The sequence below is a fragment of the Pan troglodytes genome, chromosome 21 (genome assembly GCF_028858775.2).
Source record: "Pan troglodytes isolate AG18354 chromosome 21, NHGRI_mPanTro3-v2.0_pri, whole genome shotgun sequence".
NCBI classification, from domain to species: Eukaryota; Metazoa; Chordata; class Mammalia; order Primates; family Hominidae; genus Pan; species Pan troglodytes.
The window spans coordinates 31,061,508-31,087,736 of NC_072419.2; the positions used below are offsets into that span (position 1 = coordinate 31,061,508).

General features: G+C 42.3%; 1 protein-coding gene across 7 annotated transcripts in view; it reads left to right on the top strand.

The window, feature by feature from the left end:
* Positions 1–26,229, top strand: part of SYNDIG1 (synapse differentiation inducing 1) — a 233,135-nt gene that overhangs the window by 72,012 nt on the left and 134,894 nt on the right. For all 7 annotated transcript variants that reach the window (XM_001148244.7, XM_009436945.4, XM_054674561.2 and 4 more), the window contains exon 2: positions 2,952–3,509. In XM_001148244.7, coding sequence (XP_001148244.1) covers positions 3,030–3,509 — 480 coding nt within the window. In that variant the 5' untranslated portion in view covers positions 2,952–3,029. The remainder of the gene's footprint in view (positions 1–2,951; positions 3,510–26,229) is intronic.

The following is a 26,229-nucleotide window of genomic DNA, read 5'->3' on the forward strand; positions in this document are numbered from 1 at the left end:
CACCATGCCCTGCCTCAGCAATGTTTTGATGACTTCATTGTATGAGTCCTTCACCTCATTGGTTCAATTAATTCTGAAGTATTGTGTTCTTTTTGATGCTATTGTAAATGAATTTTTAAAAAATTTCTTTTCAGATTCTTCATTGTTAGTATATAGAAATGCAGCTGATTTTTTGTGTATTAACTTTGTATCCTGCTACTTTGTTAACTTCATTTATTAGTTCTAATAGATTTTTTTGTGGAATCTTTAGGGTTTTCTATATGTGAGATCATACTTCTTCCTTTCCAATTAAGTGCCTTTTATTTCTTTTTCTTGCCTAATTTCTCTGGCTACAGTTTTTAGTACAGTGTGCAATAAAAGTGGGAAAAGTGGGCATCTTTGCCTTGTTCTTGATGTTACAGGTGCTTTCACCATTGAGTATGATGTTCACTCTGGATTTTTCAAATATAGCTTTTATTTTGTTGAGGTAATTTCTTTCTATTCCTAGTTTGTTTCATGTTTTTATCATGAAAAGGAAAAGCATCAATGCTTTTCCAGAAATGCTTAGTAGAAAGGCATTAAATTCTTTTTCTATGTCAATAGAGATAATTACGTATTTTTTGTCTTTCTTTCTGTTAATGTGGTGTATTACAATGATTGATTTTCATGATTTTAACCCTCCTTGCATTCCAGAAATAAATCTCACTTGATCATGGTATATGATTCCTTTAATATGCCGCTTAATTCAGTTTAGTAGTATTTTGTTGGGAGTTTTACATCAGTGTTCATAAGGCATATGGGTCTGTAATGTTCCTATGGTGTCTTCTCTGGCTTTGGTGTCAGGGTAATGCTGACCTCATGGAATGACTTAGGAAGTGCTCACTTCTCTTCAGTTTTTTTGGAAAAGTTTGAGAAGGACTGGTATTAGTTCTTTAGATGTTTGCTACAATTCACCACTGAAGCCATTTTGTAGAAAATCTCTATCTATTGCCATAAAACCCTAAAACTCTTTGACTAAGACAGAAAAAATCAGAGCTGAAAGGGACCTGAAAGCTTTCCTTGCTCAATCACCCCATTAATAGTTCCACTTTCATAAGCCACTTGCCAACAGTCAGATATTTAGTAGCAAAACTAGGGCTGAATCTCTGGCCTCGTGACTTTTAGTAAAAAGTGTTCTTTATACCGTGACAGTCTCCAAGTAAAAAAATGTATATGTGTTTATGTAGAATATAAAATTTGTATAGAATTTGTTGTATACCTACTTTCTGACTTACATTTTTCTTTCACAACCCCTCAATTTTCCCACTCACCTGATATTCACCCCGACTCATGGTTAGCTGTGCATGTTAGTAACTCCCCAGGAGAGTTCTTACAATAGTGTTATAGAAAGAGACTAAGAACTAGGGACTCAAATGCAAGGCCACAGAGGCCCCTCTTCATCCCGTCTCCTCCTCCAGCTGCCTTCCTCTATAAAGAAGCAGGTGGAGCATGATTGGCCAGTGATGCATTTAAGGCGGCTTCCTCTGCCAAGCTCAAAACCAGACTCCCAGTCTTATAAGATGATGACACGGGGAACTCAGTGGTTGATGAAGCCCAGAAAGTGTTTGGTCAAGAGATGGGAGCATCCTAGACATAGCAGAGACTGCTTATGCAGAAATAAAGAGTCAGGCAGGAGGCTTTCATCTCTGTAGCTACTGGTTCTGAGTATCATCAACTGAGAAAAAAATAAATTAAAAATCCCACAAAAGTTATAAAGGGAATTGGAAGAACAGTAGCACTGTCCTGGGGCAAGACTCCGGAGTGCATTGGTACAGAGATCCATGTGGATAACCCTAGATGGCAGCCTCATTAGAGGCATTCTCTCTCCTCCCATCAACCCAGTTTCATCTCTGAGCAGATGAACCCAGGCCCAGGGAAAGGCTCTGAGCAGGTAGGAGTGGGTACCAGCAAACGTGGAAGGAAATGAGCTAATGGGAATTATGAAGCAAAGGCAATATATATGACAAACCAGTCTGTGTTGAAAGAGATATCGAAGGATGCGGAAATGACAAAATAAAATTCCACTAATTTTGATCCCTTTCATTCATACTTAGTCATAATTTATGATACTCAAAATTGAAAAAATTCACTTCAATAAGAAAAAAAGTTGTTCTTAAAAAAAAATAAATTGTTTGACATAATTTGAGTACATTTTAAAATTTAGTAAATAATCAGTTGTAAAATCAACTTGTTCAGCAGGCCAAAATGTGCACTGTACACTGTAGCCCAGCACCTCCTCAGCTTTAATGTGCAGACTCATCAGCTGGGATCGTGTTAAAATGCAGATTCTGATTTAGTAGGTGCAGGTGCTACTCAAGATTCTGCATTTCCAACAAGCTCCCAGCTGGTGCTGATGCTGCTGGTTCTCAGCAAATTCTGAGTGGCCAACTATAGAGAGCACCCTAGGAGACCAAGCTGTGCCTCTCTCAAGATGCCTCAGTAGCAGATTCGTGTTTGGGACTTGACACCTCAAGATCATCACTAAGTAGAGATTATTGCAATCACATAATTTCCTGCTTGAATGAACAGCCATGTACCTGGGAAGAGCTAATCGCCTTTACAGATTTGCAGTTCTGTTTTCCTATGGACTTGTCAGATGCTAATGTGATTGGGTTTACCTGTGGGTTTCAGGATGTCTGCTAGCAATCAAAGGTTCCTCTAGGCTGCAAGGGAGCCAATTCCTGCAGTCTCCTTCATTTGGAAGCAGAGACTTTATAGAGATTCAGGTAATCAATTTCTGCTAACTCTGGCTAGCCGCCCCCACAGACCCTTTTTAACATTCACTGAATAGGTAGGACTGCATTTTATCTAACTCTCACAGTTACTATGCGTTTATCAGCTGGCTGGTACAGTCTGAAACAATGTGGGTCTGGGTGATTAGCTTGTTTTCAAGTGTGATTCTCTTGTCTCATCTCTGTTTTCTCCTCCTCCAGGAGAAATGGCTTCCCTGAGACAAGTGTAACCTACATTCCCAGCCCACCAGCCTGACGCCCAGCCAGGGAGAGAGTACCATGGATGGCATCATTGAACAGAAGAGCATGCTGGTGCACAGTAAAATCAGTGATGCTGGCAAGAGGAATGGTTTAATTAACACCAGAAACTTGATGGCCGAGAGCAGAGATGGTCTGGTGTCTGTTTACCCAGCACCCCAGTACCAGAGCCACCGGGTGGGGGCCAGCACAGTGCCGGCCAGCCTGGACAGCAGCAGGAGTGAGCCGATGCAGCAGCTGCTGGACCCCAACACCCTGCAGCAGTCAGTGGAGTCCCGCTACCGGCCCAACATCATCCTCTATTCAGAGGGCGTGCTGCGCTCCTGGGGGGACGGTGTGGCCGCCGACTGCTGCGAGACCACCTTCATCGAGGACCGGTCGCCCACCAAAGACAGCCTCGAGTACCCGGATGGGAAGTTCATTGACCTCTCAGCTGATGACATAAAAATCCACACCCTGTCCTACGATGTGGAGGAGGAGGAGGAGTTCCAGGAGCTGGAGGTCAGAGGATGTGTTTGTCAGAGGCCCTCTAGGAATGCGTGATGGGGATTCTAGGGAGGGCAGGAGCCATGAATGCCTGGCAAAAGTTAGGGAATGAAACTAGTGTGCAAAAATGCAGAAACCAAAGGCAGTCTTGGTGCCCTTCACTCTTGAGTGCTTATGGAAGATAGAAGGAGAGGAAAGACTTAGATTAACAGAAACCCAGGGGCGCTTCAGCGGCGATTCTGGTATGAGATGACCCCAGGTAATGGCTGCAGATGGCAGTGCTGGTGGGTTCATCGGTTTTCCCTGCTCTCCCGCATCCCATGAGACAGAGAGGTCATTGACAAGATGAGAGAGGGACACCTGATCCTAGAGCCACATGAGGCTGGAAATATACTTGACAGGGGACACTTTGGGAGGTGTTTCTACTGTCACCTGTGGTTCCTTGACTTTGCATTCCACAGTTACTACTGAGAGATTGTTGATAGAGCTGAACCGTGCTAGAAGAAAGTGTAGGTACTGGTAGCCTGAAGGGAAGATAAGTTGACTTCTTAGATGACTCGCTTCTTTAATGGACTGGAGGGCAGGTGACAGCATTTGAATTACATGCACAGAGATGTACACACTGCACATTGGATATAGTGTGGTAGGCACAGTGGTTGCTGGGTGTGTGGCACATTGTCCCCCCAGGACAGCACCGGTGAGAGGGTGAGAGCAGCTGCTGCAGGCCATGGACTAGCGGTTTGCTGCCCATGCCTCCCAAGTCATTCCACTGCAGTGAGGCCAGGGGTGTTTTCCCAGGACGCGATGTCAGGGAAACACGTGCCAGGCTTTCCGTCAGTTTGGTGGGGAAGGAAACCGCCGAGCAGGTCCAACCTTCAGAGGCAGTGTGTGGCCAAAAGGGGAAGGGATGTCTGTTTTTCACTAAGGTAGGCGAGAACATTTTTGTAGGTGGAGAGGAAATGTTCAGAATGGAAAATTCAGGATCGTGGCCAGCAGCTGGGGAGTGGTCTTGGGGAGGCAGGAGCTGAACTCCAAGCACGTATGTGTGAGAGCTGGCCTCTCAGAAGAAGTCCACATGCTGGCCTGGGAGAGAAGAGAAGGGTGGGGTAAGGGAAACTTTGAAGGGCTCTGGGTTGAAGAGGAAGAAAAGGAGGGGTTCGTGTTGGCTGAGCATCAGCACAGCCAGAGAAGCTCCTGGCGTGTGAGGAGATTGCAGACAGTCTAGAGCAATGAACTGGGGGAAGTGCCCATTCTAGAAAAGACTCCTGGAGAAACTGCCCAGCTGCAGTATGACTTCGTGTGAAGATCTGGTCAGACCCAGGGCTCTGTGACTTTCTGCAGCCATGTGGGACCATCTTTAGCAGGTGAGGCTTCCTTGGCAAGGTGCACTCTGCCTGGAAGGTGGAGGAGGCAGGAGAAAGCAATAGGGAGGAAGTTTGGAGCAGAATCAGACCCACAACCATGGGACCCCACACTTGATAGAAAGGCCGGAGAAATTGCAAGGGAATGACAGGCCAAGGAGACCAGAGGATCAGGATTGGAGAGACCCCATTGAGAACCAGGAGCTGAGAGATCCAGCGTTAGTCAGGAGGGAGGATTAGAAATGGAGAGGGAAACTTTGGTGCAACTCCAGCCAGTGGAGCCCGGGAAGCCCACTGGCAGGGAGTGGAGAGTCGTGGCATGGAAGAGGACCAAGACGTGATGCCTGGGCATCTGCGCAGGCCCCAATGCCCTCTGGTGACACCTGTGAAGGGAGGGCGCTCACGCTGCAGCTGTGGAAAGTTGGGAGCATGCTCGGCTTCTGTTCAGAAGCCTCTGCCCCGTCTACTAAGTTTTCCAAGATCTGAGGGCTTTGCTGACAGCAAAGCATAAATGCTGCCCGACTCGCATGGAGTGGAATTAGAGAGGCAGATGCACGAAAATGCAGCCCCAGGAGTTATGGGAATGGAATACCCCATCAGCTCTGAAGAGGGTCTGGGGCCCTGAGCTCAATGTGGGGTTCAGAAGTCATCACACAGGAGCCCTCCCCCGGCTGAGTCTTGAGGATGAGTAAGAGGAGGCTTGAGGGGAGCTTAAATAAAAGCTAGGAATGGGTGGGGGCAGACACAGACTTGTCTGTCTTAGTAGGTCCAAGGCTCTGACAAGTAGTATAGACTTCTGGGGAGGTAACCTTTCCCACCCAGTCCTGCTCCTCTGATCTAGCAGCAGAAGTGGAAGCCCACCAGAAACAATTCTTTTAATAATACAGCAATAAGAATCTTTAGTCATAATAACGGTGCCTACTCTGTATTAATATTTCTAGTGACTTTTGAATATAACATAAGATGGAGCATGTTGGCATTTATACTAAAGTAAGATCGATGAAACAGCAAGTTGTTTACTTAGGCACTTTAGTGAGACTTTGTGGTCGGCTTCCAAGGAGCTCACCTGGACCAAGAAATGGCCCCTTCCACAGGCTCTGAACAGAAGGAATGGAGACACATTATGGCTGCTGTTGCTTCTACATGCGGCTCAGGATGCTGAGGAGGATTTCAGAGCCTCACCACAGTGGTTAACTTCGTCCTTTTTCTCTGAAAACAAAGATTTTCTCAGAAACATTCTTACAGTATAGCTATGGTGCTTTTCATTCCATTCTTCAGTAATTAACAAAATACTAATGACTGGTTAGAAGTGTCATTGAACATGCAGTAGCTGTTCTTTGGTTTACTGTTTTCTCCATTCCATTAAATAATAAAGGGTCATGTATTGGTTAGCATTTGCTGCATAACAAATCACCCCCAAAACACAGTGCCTTAACAACTCTTTCTTCAGCTTATGATTTCTGAGGGTCGGCAATTGAGCTGGGCTCAGCCGGGTGATTGTTCTGCTGGTCTCACCTGGGCTCACTCACTTGTCCATAGCTAGCTGTGATAGGCTGGGAAGCCAGCCTCTGGCTGGCTGTTGGCTGCAGTGACAGAGGTAACTGCATCACCCAGCTGTCACCCATCCTGTCCCAGGCTTCATTTTATGGCAGCCAGAGAGGTGGGGCCCACTTTGTGAGGGCTTGTCAAGTCTTTGCCTGTGTCCTGCATGTTACTATCTCATTGACCAGAGCAGGTCCCACAGCCAAGCTCAGTCAGTGTGGGAGAGACTGCTTAGGGTCACAATATAGGGAAGTGATAACAAATTGGGTGCCAGTACTGCAACCACAGAGCCAAAAACCATAGACTTTTGGCATCATTTTTTTTTCAGATCGTCTAACTGAACAGAATGACAACTACTGAAACAAAAGAACAGTGAATACTGATCTGAGCTCTTTCCAGAAGGCAGTTCTACTCAGACAAAAAAGAAAAAAAAATGTGATTTTTAACTTCTTTGAGTATTGTATAGCCTCACTTGGTTTATAGCAAATGGATACTGTTTCCCAAATAGTGCCGTTTTCAAAAAGCCATTGCCCTGGTTCAGAATGGGGCCCCCTCATTGCCCCTGTTCAGAGGGGGCCACCTCATTGCCCTTGTTCAGGGCCCCTCCCATTGCCCTGGTTCAGAGTGGGGCCTTCTCATTGTCCTGGGTCAGAGCAGGGCCCCCTCATTGTCCTGGTTCAGAGCGGGGCCCCTCGTTTCCCTGGTTCTGAGCGGGGCTCCCTTGCTGGAGCTCCTGGGCACTGGGTGGCTGGCTGTGTTTTCCCCAATCACTTTCCCAAGACAGGTGCGTCCCTGGCATTTATGAAGGAGCCTCTCCAGGTCCGAAGAGGTCGGCCTGTCTGACACATGTTTGCAAGGGCATGTGGAGCGTTCAGTTTGCCTTCGAGGTTGTGGTAGTAACAAGAACAGGTTCTATGGCTAACTTTGAGAATATTTATGGGAGGTTCTCAACTATTCGGCAAGTGTTTATGATCTGTCCTGCTCCACCTTAAGTCGCCAAGTAGAGCATGGCTTGACATTAGACAGGTAGATGTAGGGGGACCTCTGGGGCTTTGTGGGAGTGCAGAGGTGCCATGCCGCTCATTATCTAGTGCCACTGCACTCAGGGTGACAAGACAGGCATCCTGTGGGGGTGCCCTCAGGGCATCCTGGGTAGTGATAATTGGGCCTGATGTCCCACAGCCCAGGCCTCTTCCCAGGTATGTGAACACTGCTTCATCCACTTCCCAGCCAGTAGCTAAAAACTGCTGTCTCTGGGAATACCAGCAGTGGGAAGCCACTTCTCCTTTCACACAAACTCAGAGAGACTTCAGGGACAAGTAATGAAGCAGGTCTACAAGATATACAATTTGAGTTTACAGCCATGAAATGAAGTGGATGGAGTCCAGGTGCAGAGGCCTGACCACCCTCCTGCCCTTAGAGATGGTGACCAGATGTTGAATGGCACTTACCTGTGGCAATGCAAAACCTCTCAGACCCGAAGTACATGACGGTCACCACCTAGAAGCAGTGCCCACGGGGGCTGAGCCTTTTCTTCACTGAAGGAGGAAGGGGGAAGGGAATGCTCATCGGTGGAGCACATTTTCTGCCACGCCCTCCAAGTGCACTTGGCCATCGAATCCTCGAAGCGCTTGGGGATGGGTCATGGTGCTGTCCTCATCCTACACGTGGAGAGACAGAAACTTGGGGTGTTTCCAAGATCACACACGTGGCTCTGCTGTCAGCCCTTGGATCTGAGACAGATCTCCTGACTTTAGACTCTGTCTCCTCATGACGACGCTGTTCTTTCTACATTAGGGGGAAAAATGTGTTCCAGTAAACTTCTGTTTCAGCATTATGCCAGAGTCCAAGGACAAAGCAGGAAGAGACGGCACCAGGACCTCACTTCTGTGAACTCTCCGCCAAGCTTTCCAGTCTGTCTTCCCATGTAAAAACTTGAAAGCTGTTGGAGGACACAGAATTCTATAACTGCAATAGAGCACTTTACATATACCTCAGTCATAAGTATGGAAAGAGGGGCGAGGACTCAACACACATGTGAAGAAAACCCAAAAGCATGAATGAGACAGAACAACAACAAATAGAACAGTTGACCCAGAGGAAAGAGAAAGAGTTCAGAAAATAATAAACAGCATTTTGAAAATTATTTTTAGTATCTCCAGAGAGATTTGAGGTGCTGCTGATTTGGGTAGAAGGAAATTTGGGGGTTTTGTTTTGCTCATTTGTTTGTTTACCTCATAGCACTGGCCAGAACCTCAAATACATTGTTTAGTGTGAGTGAACGAACATCCTTGCCTTGCTCCTGATCTTAGGGGGAGCTTTTAGCTTTCATGATGAAAGGTGATGTTTTTGTAGTTCTTTGTAGACACTCATAATCAGGTATAGGAAGTTCCCTTTGTCACTACTTTGTTGAAGAGGTTTTTTATTTTATTTTTTATTTAATTTTATTTTTTAATAGACAAATAAATGGGATATTCATATTCATGGGGTATATAGTGATGTTTTGATACATATAACATGGTGATCAGATCAGGGTAATTAGCATATTCATTATCTCAAACTTTGATCATTGCTTTGTGTTGGGAGCATTCAATAACCTTCTCTTAGCTATTTGAAACTGCATAATATATTATTTTTCAACTGTTTTCATGCTACAGTGCTGTAGAACACTGGAAGTTATTCATATCTAGCTGTAATTTTGTATGTTTTAATACATCTCTTCCTATCTCTCCCTTCCTCCTACTCTGCCCACTCTCTACTATTCTTCCTTCTACTTTTACTTCTATAAAATTAACTCCTTTTAGCTTCCACAAGTGGAACATGCAATGCTTAAGTTTCCCTCCTGACTTATTTCATTTAACATAATGTCCTCCAGTTTCATCCATATTTGCTGCAAATGACATAATTTCATTATTTTTTTATGGCTGAATAGTATCCTGTGGTGTTGAAATGGGAGAGTTCCCTGATTCCCCTTGCAGGACGTGGGGTGGGTGTGGTTCACCTGTTCTGTTGCTGCTCAAACCCCTTGCGGGACTGGAGCACACAGAAGGGCAGGTGCAGAGGCTGGGGTGAGTGCTTTATGCTCTGGCCTTGCAGTAGTGTCTAGGGGTGGGTGACTGCAACCCCAGTGTTACAAAGCTCTTTCAGCTTTGCTGTCCACAGACGGCTTGAATACTAACAGGCTCAATGGGCCCTTTGCCTTTTCGCAAAGACAGAGGGCTGGATCCAGAGCTGTTGCCCAGCATCCTGGAAAAATCAGGTCACATACGGGCTTGAAGGATGAATGTGAAGTTTTTTTGAGTGGTAGAGGTGGTTTTCAGTGGGATGGATGTGGAGCCGGGAAGGATACTGGAGTGGGAAGGTGATCCTCCCCTGGACTTGGGCCACCCAGTGGCTGGACTCCTCTCTGACCATCCCCAACCAAACTCCTCTCGGCATTCAGATGTTCCTCCTCTTCTCCCTTTCTCTGCCATGTTGTTCTGCCATCTGTCTATTTGCTGGTCTTCTGGCTTGCTAGTCTGCTTCTGGGTCCTGGGTTTCAGGGTTTATATGGGTGTAGGCATGCGGGCCAAAATACAACTTTTTGGGTACAAAAACAGGAATGCCTTTTCTCACTTAGGGCCACAGATATCCAGGCTTGAGGATGGGGCTTTGCCAGGAAACTACCCTCTTCTACCCAGTATTTCCCTGGTTCCTGTCCTATCAGTGTACAACTACCCCATTTTCTTTATCCATTTATCTGTTTGTTGTTGGAGACCTAGGTTAATCCCATATCTTGGATATTGCGAATAGCACTGCAACAAACGCATGGTGTAGATGTCTCCATCTACATCCTTTGGATAAATGCCAAGTAGTGGGGTTGCTGGATTGTATGGTAGTTCTATTTGTGGTTTTTCTAGGGAGCTGCATATGGGTGTTCAATTTGTCAGGTACTACTTAGGTAATCATGTGTGGTGTTTCTTTGTTGTCCTTTATTTTTTCATCCTTTAATCATGTGGTATATTACGTTAACTGCTTTTTTTTTTTTGAGACGGAGTCTCTCTCTGTCGACCAGGCTGGAGTGCAGTGGCGCGATCTTGGCTCACTGCAAGCTCTGCCTCCCGGGTTCACGCCATTCTCCTGCCTCAGCCTCCCGAGTAGCTGGGACTACAGGCGCCCGCCACCATGCCCGGCTAATTTTTTTTGTATTTTTAGTAGAGACGGGGTTTCACCGTGTTAGCCAGGATGGTCTCGATCTCCTGACCTCGTGATCTGCCCGCCTCGGCCTCCCAAAGTGCTGGGATTACAGGTGTGAGCCACTGCGCCTAGCCTACATTAACTGCTTTGCAGATAACAGACCATCCTTGCATTTGGGGGTAAATCCCACTTTGTCGTGGTTTATAATCCTCTTTAAGTGTCACTGGATCTTTTCTAATCCTTGGATAAGGATTTCTGTGCCTGTATTCACGAGGGATGTTGATCTGCAGTTTTCTCTTCTTGTGCCATCTTTTCTGGGCTCTAGTATGAAGGTAATATTGGCTGCATAGAATAAGTTGGGAATTATTTCTCTCTTTATTTTCTGAAAGACTCTGTTTAGTATTGGTATGATTTCTTTTTGTTTGTTAGAAGTCACCAGTGAAGGCATTTGGGCCTGGCATTTGGGCCTGGCCTTTTCTTTGTGGGAAGATTTTCAATTACTGAACTGATTCTATTACCTTACTGGTTTAAAGAAAATCTGAAGATCGTCCTTTATTCTTGTCCCAGTTTTAGTATTGTGACATCTAATTTGTTGGCATGAAGTTGTTCATCATATTCCATTTAAATCCTTTTACTTTCTGTATGGTTGGTAATATTTACTCTTTCATGCCTCATTTTAGTAATTTAAGTTTCTCTATTTCTTTCTTGGTCAGTCTACATAGAAATTGATCATTTTTTGGATCTTTTCAAATAGCTGACTTCTGGTTCCATTGATTTTTCTCTCGTTATTTAGTTTTCCATTTTATTAATTTTTTACTCAGATATTTATGACATCCTGCCCTCTGTTTCCTTTGGCTTAAATTTGTTCTTTTTTACCTATTTTTTTTTTATGCGTGAGCTGGGATTACTTATTTGACATTTGTTTCTTCTTATAATGTATATTCAAGGCTATAACTTTCTTTCAAACACTGTTTAACTGTGTCCTGTAAATTTTGATTTGTTGTGTTTTAATTTTTATATAGTTGAAAATACTTCTGTAGCCATTGTGATTTTTTATTTTTCTAATGAGTTATTTATTAATGTGTTGTTTAATTTCCAAATATTCAGGGATTTTGTTGTTTCCTATTATTTATTCTTAATTAAATCTCATTAAGGTTGAAGGACATAGTTTGTATAATTTCTCTTTTAAATTGATTGAGACTTGATATGTGGCTTAGTGTCTGATATGTTCTGGGGAATATGCCATGTGAACAAGGAAAGAATGAGTGTTCTGTCCTGCAAAGTGTTTTATACAGATTCGCAAGGTCATGTGAGTTAATTATGCTGTTCGTGTCTCCTGTTCTTTCTGTTTGTCTGCCTAGTTGTCACAATTAGGAGTAGAGTATCAGAAATATTTACTTTTAGGGAATTGTCTGTTTCTTTCTTTTATTTTGTCAGTGTTTACTTCATGTGTTTTGGGGCTCCGTTGTTAAGTGTGTGTACATTTATAATTGTTATATCTTGCTGAACTGTTGGCCATTTTATTATAAAGCTTCTGTCACTGAAACACCAGGGGTTCCATCTAGAACCTGCTGCTCCACACACAGAAAGCCAATCACCGAGACGATTATTGCCAAGGAAGAGGGCTTTTTTAAAAAATTATTATTATACTTTAAGTTTTAGGGTACATGTGCACAATGTGCAGGTTAGTTACATATGTATACATGTGCCATGCTGGTGTGCTGCACCCATTAACTCATCATTTAGCATTAGGTATATCGCCTAATGCTATCCCTCCCCCATCCCCTCACCCCACAACAGTCCCCAGAGTGTGATGTTCCACTTCCTGTGTCCATGTGTTCTCATTGTTCAATTCCCACCTATGAGTGAGAACATGAGATGTTTGTTTTTTTTGTCCTTGCAATAGTTTACTGAGAATGATGATTTCCAATTTCATCCATGTCCCTACAAAGGACATGAACTCATCATTTTTTATGGCTGCATAGTATTGCATGGTGTATATGTGCCACATTTTCTTAATCCAGTCTATCATTGATGGACATTTGGGTTGGTTCCAAGTCTTTGCTATTGTGAATAGTGCTGCAATAAACATACATGTGCATGTGTCTTTATAGCAGCATGACTTATAATCCTTTGGGTATATACCCGGTAATGGGATGGCTGGGTCAAATGGTATTTCTAGTTCTAGATCCCTGAGGAATCGCCACACTGAAATCCACAATGGTTGAACTAGTTGACAGTCCCACCAACAGTGTAAAAGTGTTCCTATTTCTCCACATCCTCTCCAGCACCTGTTGTTTCCTGACTTTTTAATGATTGCCATTCTAACTGGTGTGAGATGGTATCTCACTGTGGTTTTGATTTGCATTTCTCTGATGGCCAGTGATGGTGAGCATTTTTTCATGTGTTTTTTGGCTGCATAAATGTCTTCTTTTGAGAAGTGTCTGTTCATGTCCTTCGCCCACTTTTTGATGGGGTTGTTTGTTTTTTTCTTGTAAATTTGTTTGAGTTCATTGTAGATTCTGGATATTAGCCCTTTGTCAGATGAGTAGGTTGCGAAAATTTTCTCCCATTTTGTAGATTGCCTGTTCACTCTGATGGTAGTTTCTTTTGCTGTGCAGAAGCTCTTTAGATTAATGAGATCCCATTTGTCAATTTTGGATTTTGTTGCCATTGCTTTTGGTGTTTTAGACATGAAGTCCTTGCCCATGCCTGTGTCCTGAATGGTAATGCCTAGGTTTTCTTCTAGGGTCTTTATGGTTTTAGGTCTAACATGTTAAGTCCTTAATCCATCTTGAATTAATTTTTGTATAAGGTGTAAGGAAGGGATCCAGTTTCAGCTTTCTACATATGGCTAGCCAGTTTTCCCAGCACCAGTTATTAAATAGGGAATCCTTCCCCATTGCTTGTTTTTCTCAGGTTTGTCAAAGATCAGATAGTTGTAGATATGTGGCATTATTTCTGAGGGCTCTGTTCTGTTCCATTCATCTATATCTCTGATTTGGTACCAGGACCATGCTGTTTTGGTTACTGTAGCCTTGTAGTATAGTTTGAAGTCAGGTAGTGTGATGCCTCCAGCTTTGTTCTTTGGCTTAGGATTGACTTGGCAATGCGGGCTCTTTTTTGGTTCATATGAACTTTAAAGTAGTTTTTTTTCCAATTCTGTGAAGAAAGTCATTGGTAGCTTGATGGGGATGCCATTGAATCTATAAATTACCTTGGGCAGTATGGCCATTTTCACAATATTGTTTCTTCCTACCCATGAGCATGGAATGTTCTTCCGTTTGTTTGTATCCTCTTTTATTTCATTGAACAGTGGTTTGTAGTTCTCCTTGAAGAGGTCCTTCACATGCCTTGTAAGTTGGATTCCTAAGTATTTTATTCTCTTTGAAGCAATTGTGAATGGGAGTTCACTCATGATTTTGCTGTTTGTCTGTTATTGGTGTATAAGAATGCTTGTGATTTTTGTACATTGATTTTGTATCCTGAGACTTTGCTGAAGTTGCTTATCAGCTTAAGGAGATTTTGGGCTGAGACAATGGGGTTTTCTAGATATACAATCATGTCATCAGCAAACAGGGACAATTTGACTTCCTCTTTTCCTAATTGAATACCCCTTATTTCCTTCTCCTGCCTAATTGCCCTAGCCAGAACTTCCAACACTATGTTGAATAGGAGTGGTGAGAGAGGCATCACTGTCTTGTGCCAGTTTTCAAAGGGAATGCTTCCAGTTTTTGCCCATTCAGTATGATACTGGCTGTGGGTTGGTCATAGATAGCTCTTACTATTTTGAGATATGTCCCATCAATACCTAATTTATTGAGAGTTTTTAGCATGAAGGTTGTTGAATTTTGTCAAAGGCCTTTTCTGCATCTATTGAGATAATCATGTGGTTTTTGTCTTTGGTTCTGTTTATATGCTGGATTACATTTTTTGATTTGCATGTATTGAACCAGCCTTGCATCCCAGGGATGAAGCCCACTTGATCATGGTGGATAAGCTTTTTGATGTGCTGCTGGATTTGGTTTGCCAGTATTTTATTGAGGATTTTTGCATCAATGTTCATCAAGGATATTGGTCTAAAATTCTCTTTTTTGGTTGTGTCTCTGCCCGGCTTTGGTATCAGGATGATGCTGGCCTCATAAAATGAGTTAGGGAGGATTCCCTCTTTTTCTATTGATTGGAATAGTTTCAGAAGGAATAGTACCAGTTCCTCCTTGTACCTCTGGTAGAATTCGGCTGTGAATCCATCTGGTCCTGGACTCTTTTTGGTTGGTAAGCTATTGATTATTGCCACAATTTCAGATCCTGTTATTGGTCTATTCAGAGATTCAACTTCTTCCTGGTGTAGTCTTGGGAGGGTGTATGTGTCAAGGAATTTATCCATTTCTTCTAGATTTTCTAGTTTATTTGCGTAGAGGTGTTTGTAGTATTCTCTGATGGTAGTTTGTATTTCTGTGGGATTGGTGGTGATATCCCCTTTATCATTTTTTATTGCGTCTATTTGATTCTTCTCTCTTTTCTTCCTTATTAGTCTTGCTAGCAGTCTATCAATTTTGTTGATCCTTTCAAAAAAACCAGCTCTGGATTCATTAATTTTTGAAGGGTTTTTTGTGTCTCTATTTCCTTCAGTTCTGCTCTGATTTTAGTTATTTCTTGCCTTCTGCTAGCTTTTGAATGTGTTTGCTCTTGCTTTTCTAATTCTTTTAATTGTGACGTTAGGGTGTCAATTTTGGATCTTTCCTGCTTTCTCTTGTGGGCATTTAATGCTATAAATTTCCCTCTACACACTGCTTTGAATGTGTCCCAGAGATTCTGGTATGTTGTGTCTTTGTTCTCGTTGGTTTCAAAGAACATCTTTATTTCTGCCTTCATTTTGTTATGTACGCAGTAGTCATTCAGGAGCAGGTTGTTCAGTTTCCATGTAGTTGAGCTGTTTTGAGTGAGTTTCTTAATCCTGAGTTCTAGTTTGATTGCACTGTGGTCTGAGAGGTAGTTTGTTATAATTTCTGTTCTTTTACATTTGGTGAGGAGAGCTTTACTTCCAACTATGTGGTCAATTTTGGAATAGGTGTGGTGTGGTGCTAAAAAAAAATGTATATTCTGTTGATTTGGGGTGGAGAGTTCTGTAGATGTCTATTAGGTCCACTTGGTGCAGAGCTGAGTTCAATTCCTGGGTATCCTTGTTAACTTTCTGTCTCATTGATCTGTCTAATGTTGACAGTGGGGTGTTAAAGTCTCCCATTATTATTGTGTGGGAGTCTAAGTCTCTTTGTAGGTCACTCAGGACTTGCTTTATGAATCTGGGTGCTCCTCTATTGGGTGCATATATATTTAGGATAGTTAGCTCTTCTTGTTGAATTGATCCCTTTACCGTTACATAATGGCCTTCTTTGTCTCTTTTGATCTTTGTTGGTTTAAAGTCTGTTTTATCAGAGACTAGGATTGCAACCCCTGCCTTTTTTTGTTTTCCATTTGCTTGGTAGATCTTCCTCCATCCTTTTATTTTGAGCCTATGTGTGTCTCTGCACGTGAGATGGGTTTCCTGAATACAGCACACTGATGGGTCTTGACTCTTTATCCAATTTGCCAGTCTGTGTCTTTTAATTGGAGCATTTAGTCCATTTACATTTAAAGTTAATATTGTTTTGTGTGAAATTGATCCTGTCATTATGATGTTAGCTGGTTATTTTGCTCGTTAGTTGATGCAGTTTCTTCCTAGCCTCGATGGTCTTTACAGTTTGGCATGATTTTGCAGGGGCTGGTACCGATTGTTCCTTTCCATGTTTAGTGCTTCCTTCAGGAGCTCTTTTAGGGCAGGCCTGGTGGTGACAAAATCTCTCAGCATTTGCTTGTCTGTAAAGTATTTTATTTCTCCTTCACTTATGAAGCTTAGTTTGGCGGGATATGAATTTCTGGGTTGAAAATTCTTTTCTTTAAGAATGTTGAAAATTGGCCCCCGCTGTCTTCTGGCTTGTAGAGTTTCTGCCAAGAGATCCACTGTTAGTCTGATGGGCTTCCCTTTGTGGGTAACCCGACCTTTCTCTCTAGCTGCCCTTAACATTTTTTCCTTCATTTCAACTTTGGTGAATCTGACAATTATGTGTCTTGGAGTTGCTCTTCTCAAGGAGTATCTTTGTGGCATTCTCTGTATTTTCTGAATCTGAATGTTGGCCTGCCTTGCTAGATTGGGGAAGTTATCCTGGATAATATCCTGCAGCATGTTTTCCAACTTGGTTCCATTCTCCCCATCACTTTCAGGTACACCAATCAGATGTAGATTTGGTCTTCTCACATAGTCCCATATTTCTTGGAGGTGTTGTTCGTTTCTTTTTATTCTTTTTTCTCTAAACTTCCCTTCTCACTTCATTTCATTCATTTCATCTTCCATCACTGATACCCTTTCTTCCAGTTGATCGCATCAGCTCCCAAGGCTTCTGCATTCTTCATGTAGTTCTCGAGCCTTGGCTTTCAGCTCCATCAGCTCCTTTAAGGACTTCTCTGCATTGGTTATTCTAGGTATCCATTCATCTAAATTTTTTTCAAAGTTTTAACTTCTTTGCCTTTGGTTTGAATTTCCTCCTGTAGCTCGGAGTGGTTTGATCATCTGAAGCCTTCTTCTCTCAACTCGTCAAAGTCATTCTCCATCCAGCTTTGTTCCGTTGCTGGTGAGGAACTGCGTTCCTTTGGAGCAGGAGAGGCGCTCTGCTTTTTAGAGTTTCCAGTCTTTCTGCTCTGTTTTTTCCCATCTTTGTGGTTTTATCTACTTTTGGTTTTTGATGATGGTGATGTACAGATGGGTTTTTGGTGTGGATGTCCTATCTGTTTGTTAGTTTTCCTTCTAACAGACAGGACCCTCAGCTGCAGGTCTGTTGGAGTTTGCTAGAGGTCCACTCCAGACCCTGTTTGCCTGGGTATCAGCAGCGGTGGCTGCAGAACAGTGGATTTTCGTGAACCTCGAATGCTGCTGTCTGATCATTCCTCTGGAAGTTTTGTCTCAGAGGAGTACCCGGCCATGTGAGGTGTCAGTCTGCCCCTACTGGGGGGTGCCTCCCAGTTAGGCTGCTCGGGGGTCAGGGGTCAGGGACCCACTTGAGGAGTCAGTCTGCCGTTCTCAGATCTCCAGCTGCGTGCTGGGAGAACCACTGCTCTCTTCAAAGCTCAGATGGAAATGCAGAAATCACCCGTCTTCTGCGTCGCTCATGCTGGGAGCTGTAGACTGGAGCTGTTCCTATTTGGCCATCTTGGCTGCCTCGCCGGAAGAGGGCTTTAATCAGGTGCTGCAGCCAAGGAGATGGGAGCTCAGTCTCAAATCCGTCTCCCTGCAGACTAAAGTTAGGGGTTTATATAGCAGTGAAGAAGTGTAACAATGTATCGGAAAACAGGAACTCTGGAGGGACAAGGAAGCAATCGTGATGAATGAGGGGCTTGGTGTCTCATAGTCTGGATGCAGTGATTTGGTGAGTTTCAGTTCTTTGCTACTTTTTGAAAGGCCTGGGGGTACTTTTCTGAGGAAGGAACTCAGATAAAACAATTTTAAGTTTCAATCTTTAAGACCAGAAGTGTCAATTTCTCTATTTATCCAAAAAAAATTGTCTACTGGACTATTGGGTCAGTTTCATGTCCCTCTTTGTGTCTAATAATATTTTCTGTCTTAAAGTCTGTCTTGTCTGATGTTAACATAGCCACTCTTTCTTAATTATTATTGTTTGTGTGATGTATCTTTTCCTATCCTTTTACTTACAATTGATTTTTGTAAATAGAAGGGACATACCTGAATCACATTTTCGAAATTAAGCCTTACAATCTCTGTCTTTTGATTGGAGTATTTAGTCCATTGGCATTAACCATAATTTCGATGATTGGAATAATGTCTGCCATTTTGATTTTTGTTTTCTGCATGTATCCCAGTTTAGTAGTTATTATTGTTTCTCTATTTCTTCTTACTTCTGTTTTTGTATGTTAAGTAAATATGTTTAGCTTACCATTTTAGTTTCTCTGTTGATATTTTAACTGTATTGTTATTTTCTTAGTATTGTCTCTGCAAATTACAATAAGCATCTTAATTTATCCAAGTTACTTCAAATTAGTGCTAACTTCATTCCAGTAAAATATAGAAACCGCACTCCAGTACAGCCCAATTGTCCCCATTTTTTGCTCATACTGTCATGTATGTATTTCACAGGCATGTTATAAATCCAACAGTAGTGTTACAACAGTTGATTTATACAATTATGTCTTTTAAAAATTATAACAGGGAAAAACAGTTTGGAGGTTTCTCAGAGAACTAGAAATAGAACTAACATTTAATCGAGCAATATCAGAAATCAATATATCAAAAAGATACCTGCACTCATATGTTTATTGCAGCACTATTCACAATAGCAAAGATAGGGAATCAACCTAAGTGTCTATTAATGGATAATTGGATTTTTTTAAAATGTGGTATATATATATATACACACAATGGAATACTCTTCATCCCTAAAAAAGAATGAAGTTATGTCAGTTGCCGCAACATGGATGGAACTTGAGGCTGTTATCTTGAATGAAACAAGCCAGGCACAGGAAGACAAACATCACATGTTCACCTCCTAAGTGGGTGCTAAAAAATGTGTTCACATGGATGTAGAGAATGATATGATAGATAAGGAAACTCAGAAGGGTGAGAGAGTGGGAGCAGGGAGGATGATGATAAATTGGTTAATGGGGTACAAGGTATGTAATTTGGGTGATGGATATTCTAAAAAGCCATGACCTGACCACTATGCAATTTATGCATGTCATAAAAGTGCACATGTACTCCATAAATGTGTACAAATAAAAAGGAAAAAAGATCTATAAGCCTTAAACAAACAAACCACACAGGATCACAGGAGAATAAAAATGTATTTATACAGTATTATATAGTTACCCTCACTCATATTTACTGTTCCCAGGGCTCTCCATCTTTTCCTGTGAATTCAAATTGCCATCTGCATCATCTACTTCCAGCCTGAAGACTTCTTTCACTGTTTCTTGTAAGACAGGTCTGCTAGGAACAAATTCATTCAGCCTTTATTTACCTGGGAATGTCGTTCTTTTGCTCTCATTTTTGGAGAGGTTGTTTTGTTGGATATCAAATTCTCATTTGGAAGTTTTTTTCACTTGTAACATGTCACTCTGTTGCCTTCCAGCCTCCATTGTTTCATATAAATAAGACATCAGTTGTCCTGATATTTCCTGTTCGGGACAAGTCTTCTGTGGTTTTTTTCTCTTGCTTTCAAAGTTTTCTCTGTTTTTCAATAATGTAATTGCCATGTCTTGGTGTTGGTCTTTTCCTATTTGAGGTTCACTAAGCTTGAATCTATAACTTTTTTCTTCATATTTGGGAAGGTTTTGGCCATTATTTCTTCGGCTTTTTTTTTTTTTTAATATTTCTCTCCTCTCCTTTTTTTTTTTTTTTTTTTTTTGCAGTCTCACTCTGTCACCCAGGCTGGACTGCAGTGGCGCGATCTCAGCTCACTGCAACTTCTGCCTCCCGGGTTCAAGTTATTCTCCTGCCTCAGCTTCCTGAGTAGCTGGGATTACTGGCACACGCCACCATGCACGGCTAATTTTTGTATTTTTTTAGTGGAGACAGGGTTCCACTATGTTGGCCAGGCTGGACTCTCCTCTCCTTTTCAAAATCCCATAGCAAATACATTGTTATGCTCAATATTCCTCCGCAGATATTTGAGGTTCTGTTCCTTTTCCTTTAACATTTTTCTTTCTGTTCTTCAGCTTGGATAATTGATCTTTCAATTGTGTAGTTCCCTCTGTCATAACAAATCTGCTGTTGAGCCCCTCTTGTGAATTTTCATTTCATATTGTATGTTCGTTTCCATCCAGTTACTTTTTATGGGTTCTATGCCTTTTCTTACATTGAGTCATTGTCATCATGTTTTCCTTTTATTATTAAACATGGTTTTCTTTAGTCTGTGAACATATTTGTCACTGTTGCATTAAAGTCTTTTTTTTACTAAATCCAACAACTGTGCCCCTGCCCTGCCCCCGAGACAGTTTCTGTTGACTGCTTTTTTTTTTTTTTTTTTTTTTTAACTAGGTATGGGTCATGCTTTCCTGTTTCTATACCTGGCTAGTATTTTTTGTTGTGGTTGAAAACTAAACTAGACAACTTGAATGATATAGCATAGCAATACAGGATTCTGATTTTTACCCCTAAGGTTATGATTGTTACTTGGTGTTTCTAAAAAACAAAAAAAAAAAGTGTTGTTTTGGGTGTCTTGTTTTAGTTTCTTCAGTGACTTATCTGGACTAAATATGCAGAATCTTTCTCCTCTGTAGTATTCAGCCACTGATGTCTCCTCAGCTTTGTCTTTTTTTTTTTAACTCTTTTTTTATTGCTAAGCCTGACCTCCTGGGATTCACTTCTGGGTCTGCATAGCTTAGAGGTCAGTCAGTTAATTATTGGGTAGAGGTTGGGCTCAAATACCTCAAACAGATAAGGTTTCTCTGCCTGCCAGTGGCTCCATGTGTGGTTTGGACAATGCATTTCAAGGTTCAGGCAGTTTTCAAGTCTGCTCCAGCCCCTGCTGCCTGTCTGGCTCTCTTCTGCCTCCTCTGTGCATTTACATTGCCACCAGGTCCACTCAGGATGTGAGGAGAGCTTACCAAGCCCTGCTATGCTTCCCTCATTTCCAGGAGCTCCCCATTAAATTCCTGGTTGTCCTCCAATTTGCCATTTGACCCAACCAGAGTTATAGCCTTAGACTAGGAGAGCTGGAAGCACCTCCACCGGTAGCTGGGTGTGGTTTTCCAACCTCTGCTCTCAAGCAATTCAACCCCTTCCAGCAGTGAAGTTCCTGGTTTCCATGGCTAACCCCATTCTAGTAGAAGCACTTCATGAACCAAGCTGATGGATGGCTTGGAGCAGCCCAGGGCAAGAACACCACAGACTCCCACTGTTACTACTCAGAATTTAGCAGTTTTTCATAAATAACACATTTTGATATATTGCTGGCTGCTGGTCAGTTTGAGAGCCTGGCTATGGCTGTGTTTGTCAGTTTTGTCCAGTTGTTTCCTGGGCATGAGATCGGCCTGCCTCCTGACTGCCCTAGCAGAAGCCGTGCCAGGATACTATCTAAGCGCTGGACGTGCATTTCCCAACATGCAGTAAATATGGACAAAGAATGTGTTGATGCCCACACATGGCTTGTGGTTAGGTTGAGAATGTTAATCAAATTAATTATCTTTCAATAATATAATATCTATTTGCTTATGGCATTAGAAAATTAAATTACTCATTTCCCTCTGTTGGAGCAGTCCCTAAATAGAGAAATGCATTTAGATATTCCAGATTCTTCCAGATCTGCATGTGGATCACTCACACAAAGGAACCAGTTTCACCTTCTTATAGTTGCATCTCATTTATTCCAGATTCTTCCAGATCTGTGTGTGGATCACTCACACAAAGGAATCAGTTTCACCTCCTTATAGTTGCATCTCATTTTGTGCTGCCCAAATTGCGGCAACCACCTTATTCTGTGAAGAGCCACCAGCATGAATAACTGGCTCATCCTAGAAATTGAATTTCCTTCATGAAGCAAATATGTGCCACCATTGAGGACATGCCAAATACTTACAATTTTCAAAAAGAAAATCAAAAATATTTTGTGAAATATGAACATGATTGGAATAGTAGTATGGCATCTAATGTTTTAATTTTCTATATCAAAAATATAATAACTCATTTAAATGTGTCACTCAAGGCATGTTTCTCAAAAAATAAAAATCAATATCTTTACACTATTATCTTAGACATTCTCATCTTATGTGCATCAATAAAAGGCATTGGAGTGTGAAATGTAGCCATTTGGTGAGAGGGAAAGAATCTCCCAGATAATAATACAAGGGGATCATTCTTCATTTTCCTCTGAAACAATGTGATAAGAAAAGGGGTGCTGGCATCTATCCAAATGTGTGTGCTGAGAAAAGAAAATCTTTTTAATTTTTCAGACTTGTGCTTTTCAGATCTCTTGATGTGGCTTCCATGCCACTGTGTAAAATTGTGGGTGAGTAGAGACCTGTTCCATCTGTGGCTGCCTTAATAAAGGGAACAATGGTCAAAGAATTGTAATCTTTTGTTACTGTAAGGCTATAACTATTATAATGAAATCCAACTTTTCTGTATTTACATGGAGCTGTGAGTGAAATACCTTCTGACACAAGTAATTGTGACAAATGTAGTTTGAGGAGTAGTTAAGAGGCCCATAATTCATGAACCTCTTCCACACTCAGTTTTGAACAAATAGTAGTAAAATGTTGATTCTAAATGAAATTGTAGTTTAATAAAGTTGTCCCAAACTTGACTGAAGGCCCTCTTGTCTCAAGTAGTACTCATTGAAACAAAATCCAGTACCAATAAAAAGGATCCTTCAGAATGCCCTATAATGTAGATGTGTTTGATGGCTTATTAAAACATCTCTCTTTATGGGCCTGCCTCTGTCTTCAGCACTTTGGTAACTCTCTAATATGTGTCTAAAGTATATTTCTGCAGTGATTAGCCTTGAGGCTGAAACTGGCCCAATTGTCCCATAGAACTGATATTTATGGTTTCTTTGAATAAACAGAAATCGATCCTCCCAATCTTAAAACTTGAAAAAGTTAGATTTGTCTTATCTGAGTTCCTTTCTCAGGAAACCAACCATCAGGCCTCCCAGAGAGCACCAGGAACTGAAACTCACCAGATCACCAGATCTGGAGGATGAGACACCGGACCCCTCACCCATCACAATTGCCTAAATGACCACATGCTGCGTGTTGACCAGCTCCTCATCCTTATCACTCCCTAAATCTTGTTTTCCCACACAGGGTTAAATTTCTTTCCTGTTATATAAATTCCTAATTAAATTTATTTATTTAGAGATAGGGTCTTGCTCTGTCACCCAGGCTGGAGTGCAGTGGCACAATCTTGGCTCAGTTAAGCCTTGACCTCCCAGACTCAAGCAATCTTCCCACCACAGCCTCCTGAGTAGCTCAGACTACAGGTGCTCACCACCATGTCCAGCTAATTTTTGTATTTGTCTTTTTGTAGAGACAGGGTCTGTGTTACCCAGGCTGATCTCACACTTTTGGACTCAAGTGATCTGTCTGTCTTGGCCTCCCCCAAGTGCTAGTATTACAGGCATGAACTATTGCACCTGGCAAAATCCCGAAGTTTAGTTGGTTGGAGGGGACAGATTTGAGGCTGACTTCCCATCTCTGTGGCTGCAACACCCAATTAAAGCCTTCTCCCTGGCAGTCCTCATTGTCTCAGTGATGGACTTTCTGTTCAGCGAGCAGCAGGACCATGGCCAAACCCCTAGCATTTCAGTAACAAGGCCTTGAGAATTCCTTTCAACCTGACCAATGTAGATAAAAACAGCATCTCCTACTTATCGTATCATAATATTATAAGGAAAAAAGTGATGATAAACATTAAAATTAAACAGAAGAAACACATTATTTGAATTCAATGTATTGGTGATGACAGTGTGTTGATTTAAAAGGGTAAAGAGAAACAGTCTTTGTATTACAATACAGTTCAGATATGTATTAATCATGCTACACAACAGGGGCAGAGTGCACATTAAAATCCAAAGGTGAGCCCAGCTTTTATTTCAACCAATATCTTTCTTCCTTTTTCTCTAGCAAACGATTTCACAGTATTTCCTAAAAACAGAAGAACCCACATCTGAAACATTGGTAGTTTGGGGTGCATCACAAGCTCTCATATGTAGAAAGAAACTGTAATAGGTTACAGGCCGTGCGGCTGTAGTGATTCTCAGTGTGCTGTACTGTTAAAAGGTAGATCTCCAAAATAATAAAAAGAGGTGTGTTATTTGTTGGAGATGTTGTGGCTGTTAAAATCATTAGAAGGGTGAGGATAGTCTGTCCTTACAGATGAAGAACAAACACATCGATCTTTAATGGACTTGGTACAAACGGTACACGTGGCTGGCACTCTGATTCATCTGGAAGAAGCAGCAGCGGAAAGAGGTGAGAAGGAGGCCCCCACTGTGCAAAGCGTGCTGAATGATTCTTGCCTGGGCTCATCTGTATTGAAGAATGTGTTCTCATTCACAAGTTGAGGAAAGAGGAAAGCTGCTGCTGTGCTGTCCTGGAACTTGGAGCTGGCTGAAGATTCCAGAAGAAAAGATGTTTTCCTCCTGGATAATGAAGCCCGCATTGTGCCCCATTTACCAGACCCCAGAAGAACACGAGACTGTGTTAATGAAAACAGCCTCTGTCCAGCTTAAAGAATAAATCTTCAGAAAAAGAGGTACCTGCTGTTGTTCACTGGTGTTCATTAAAAAACACCCCCTTGATACGGTTCATCTGAATCTTCAGTAAGTTTTCATTGGACCTCAAATTCCCGTGTAGGCAAAAAGTAAGCCAGCTTCAGTGATACCATATGTTAGGGGACAAGTAATTAGAAATCCCATTTTTGGAAAGGTGAGAACCACCGGGGATATGGCGGAAGTCTGTGCCACCCTGAAACAAGAATATGTGAAGGAAGGAACATTCCTCAGTTACAATGCAAGAAGTATCTTTAGAAACAGAATGTATAGCTCAGAATCCTATAACCTTACATAAGACATGGCACACAGAGGCCGAGACTGTAAAATACAGCTTCAAGAATCATTCAGCCGAGATAACGGTGGTGTTTCAAGGAGGCCTGGTGGTGGAGGGTGCTGGGACAGGATGGGGGACGGGGCATCTGTAACTTGAGGTCCCAGCAGACAGCTGTTCTCCCAGCAAAGCATGTAGTGTTCTTCTGGCCCAGGCTGGGTGATGTTTGGGTGTTTCTCAATGTGGTAGATGCTATGGAATTTGTTTCTTCTAGAAAATAGAGGGAAAAGCAAGCCACTGGGACAGATTAGTCCATTGTTGTGTCTCTTCCTCTAATGCTTTGCTTTAGCCATTTAAAAATGCCCCTGGGCAGCAGATCACCCAACAGCTCAATAAATCCAGACTCCCTGTGGGGGATCTCCCAGCAGCCCCAACTCCCACCTTCTCCTTCCCCCGCTTCACAGCCCTGAGTCTCAGCCCCTCTTTCAACTTCTCAACCACTCCATGGGCTTTCCTGTCTTGGGAGTCCTTGCAGCCCTTCCTTCTGCCTGGAATGTTCTTTCTCTTGCCCTTCACTTGGCTGGCTTCTTATCACCCTCCAGATCTCCATTTAAATGCCATTATTTGTGTGTGTGTGTGTGTGTGTGTGTGTACTTGTTATTTTCTGTCTTGCCGGACACAGTTTTCTTAGGTCACATTTCCCAGAAGCAGACACTGATGTGGGAGCCATGAGCAAGTGATTTGCTAAGAGATTCCTCCCAGGGAGGAGCAGTGAGTGAGTGGGGAATTCATGCAGGGGAGCTGTCTCAGCCAGAGTCCCACAGAGGGAATCTCAGCCTGACCTGGAGGGGACTCTGCCATGCAGGTGATGGCTGTGATGGTTGAAGGCCTGCTGGCTGCCACCACCAGGGAGCTGTGCAGGGAGCAGCCACAGGCTCCCTGAGGAGCAGAGAAGTCAACTCCTAGACAGGTCTCCAGATCTTAGCCCAGAGCTCGCACGCAGTAGGCACATAATTATAATTAATATTTGGCTGATTCATCTAAGAAATAAATGAAACTATCAG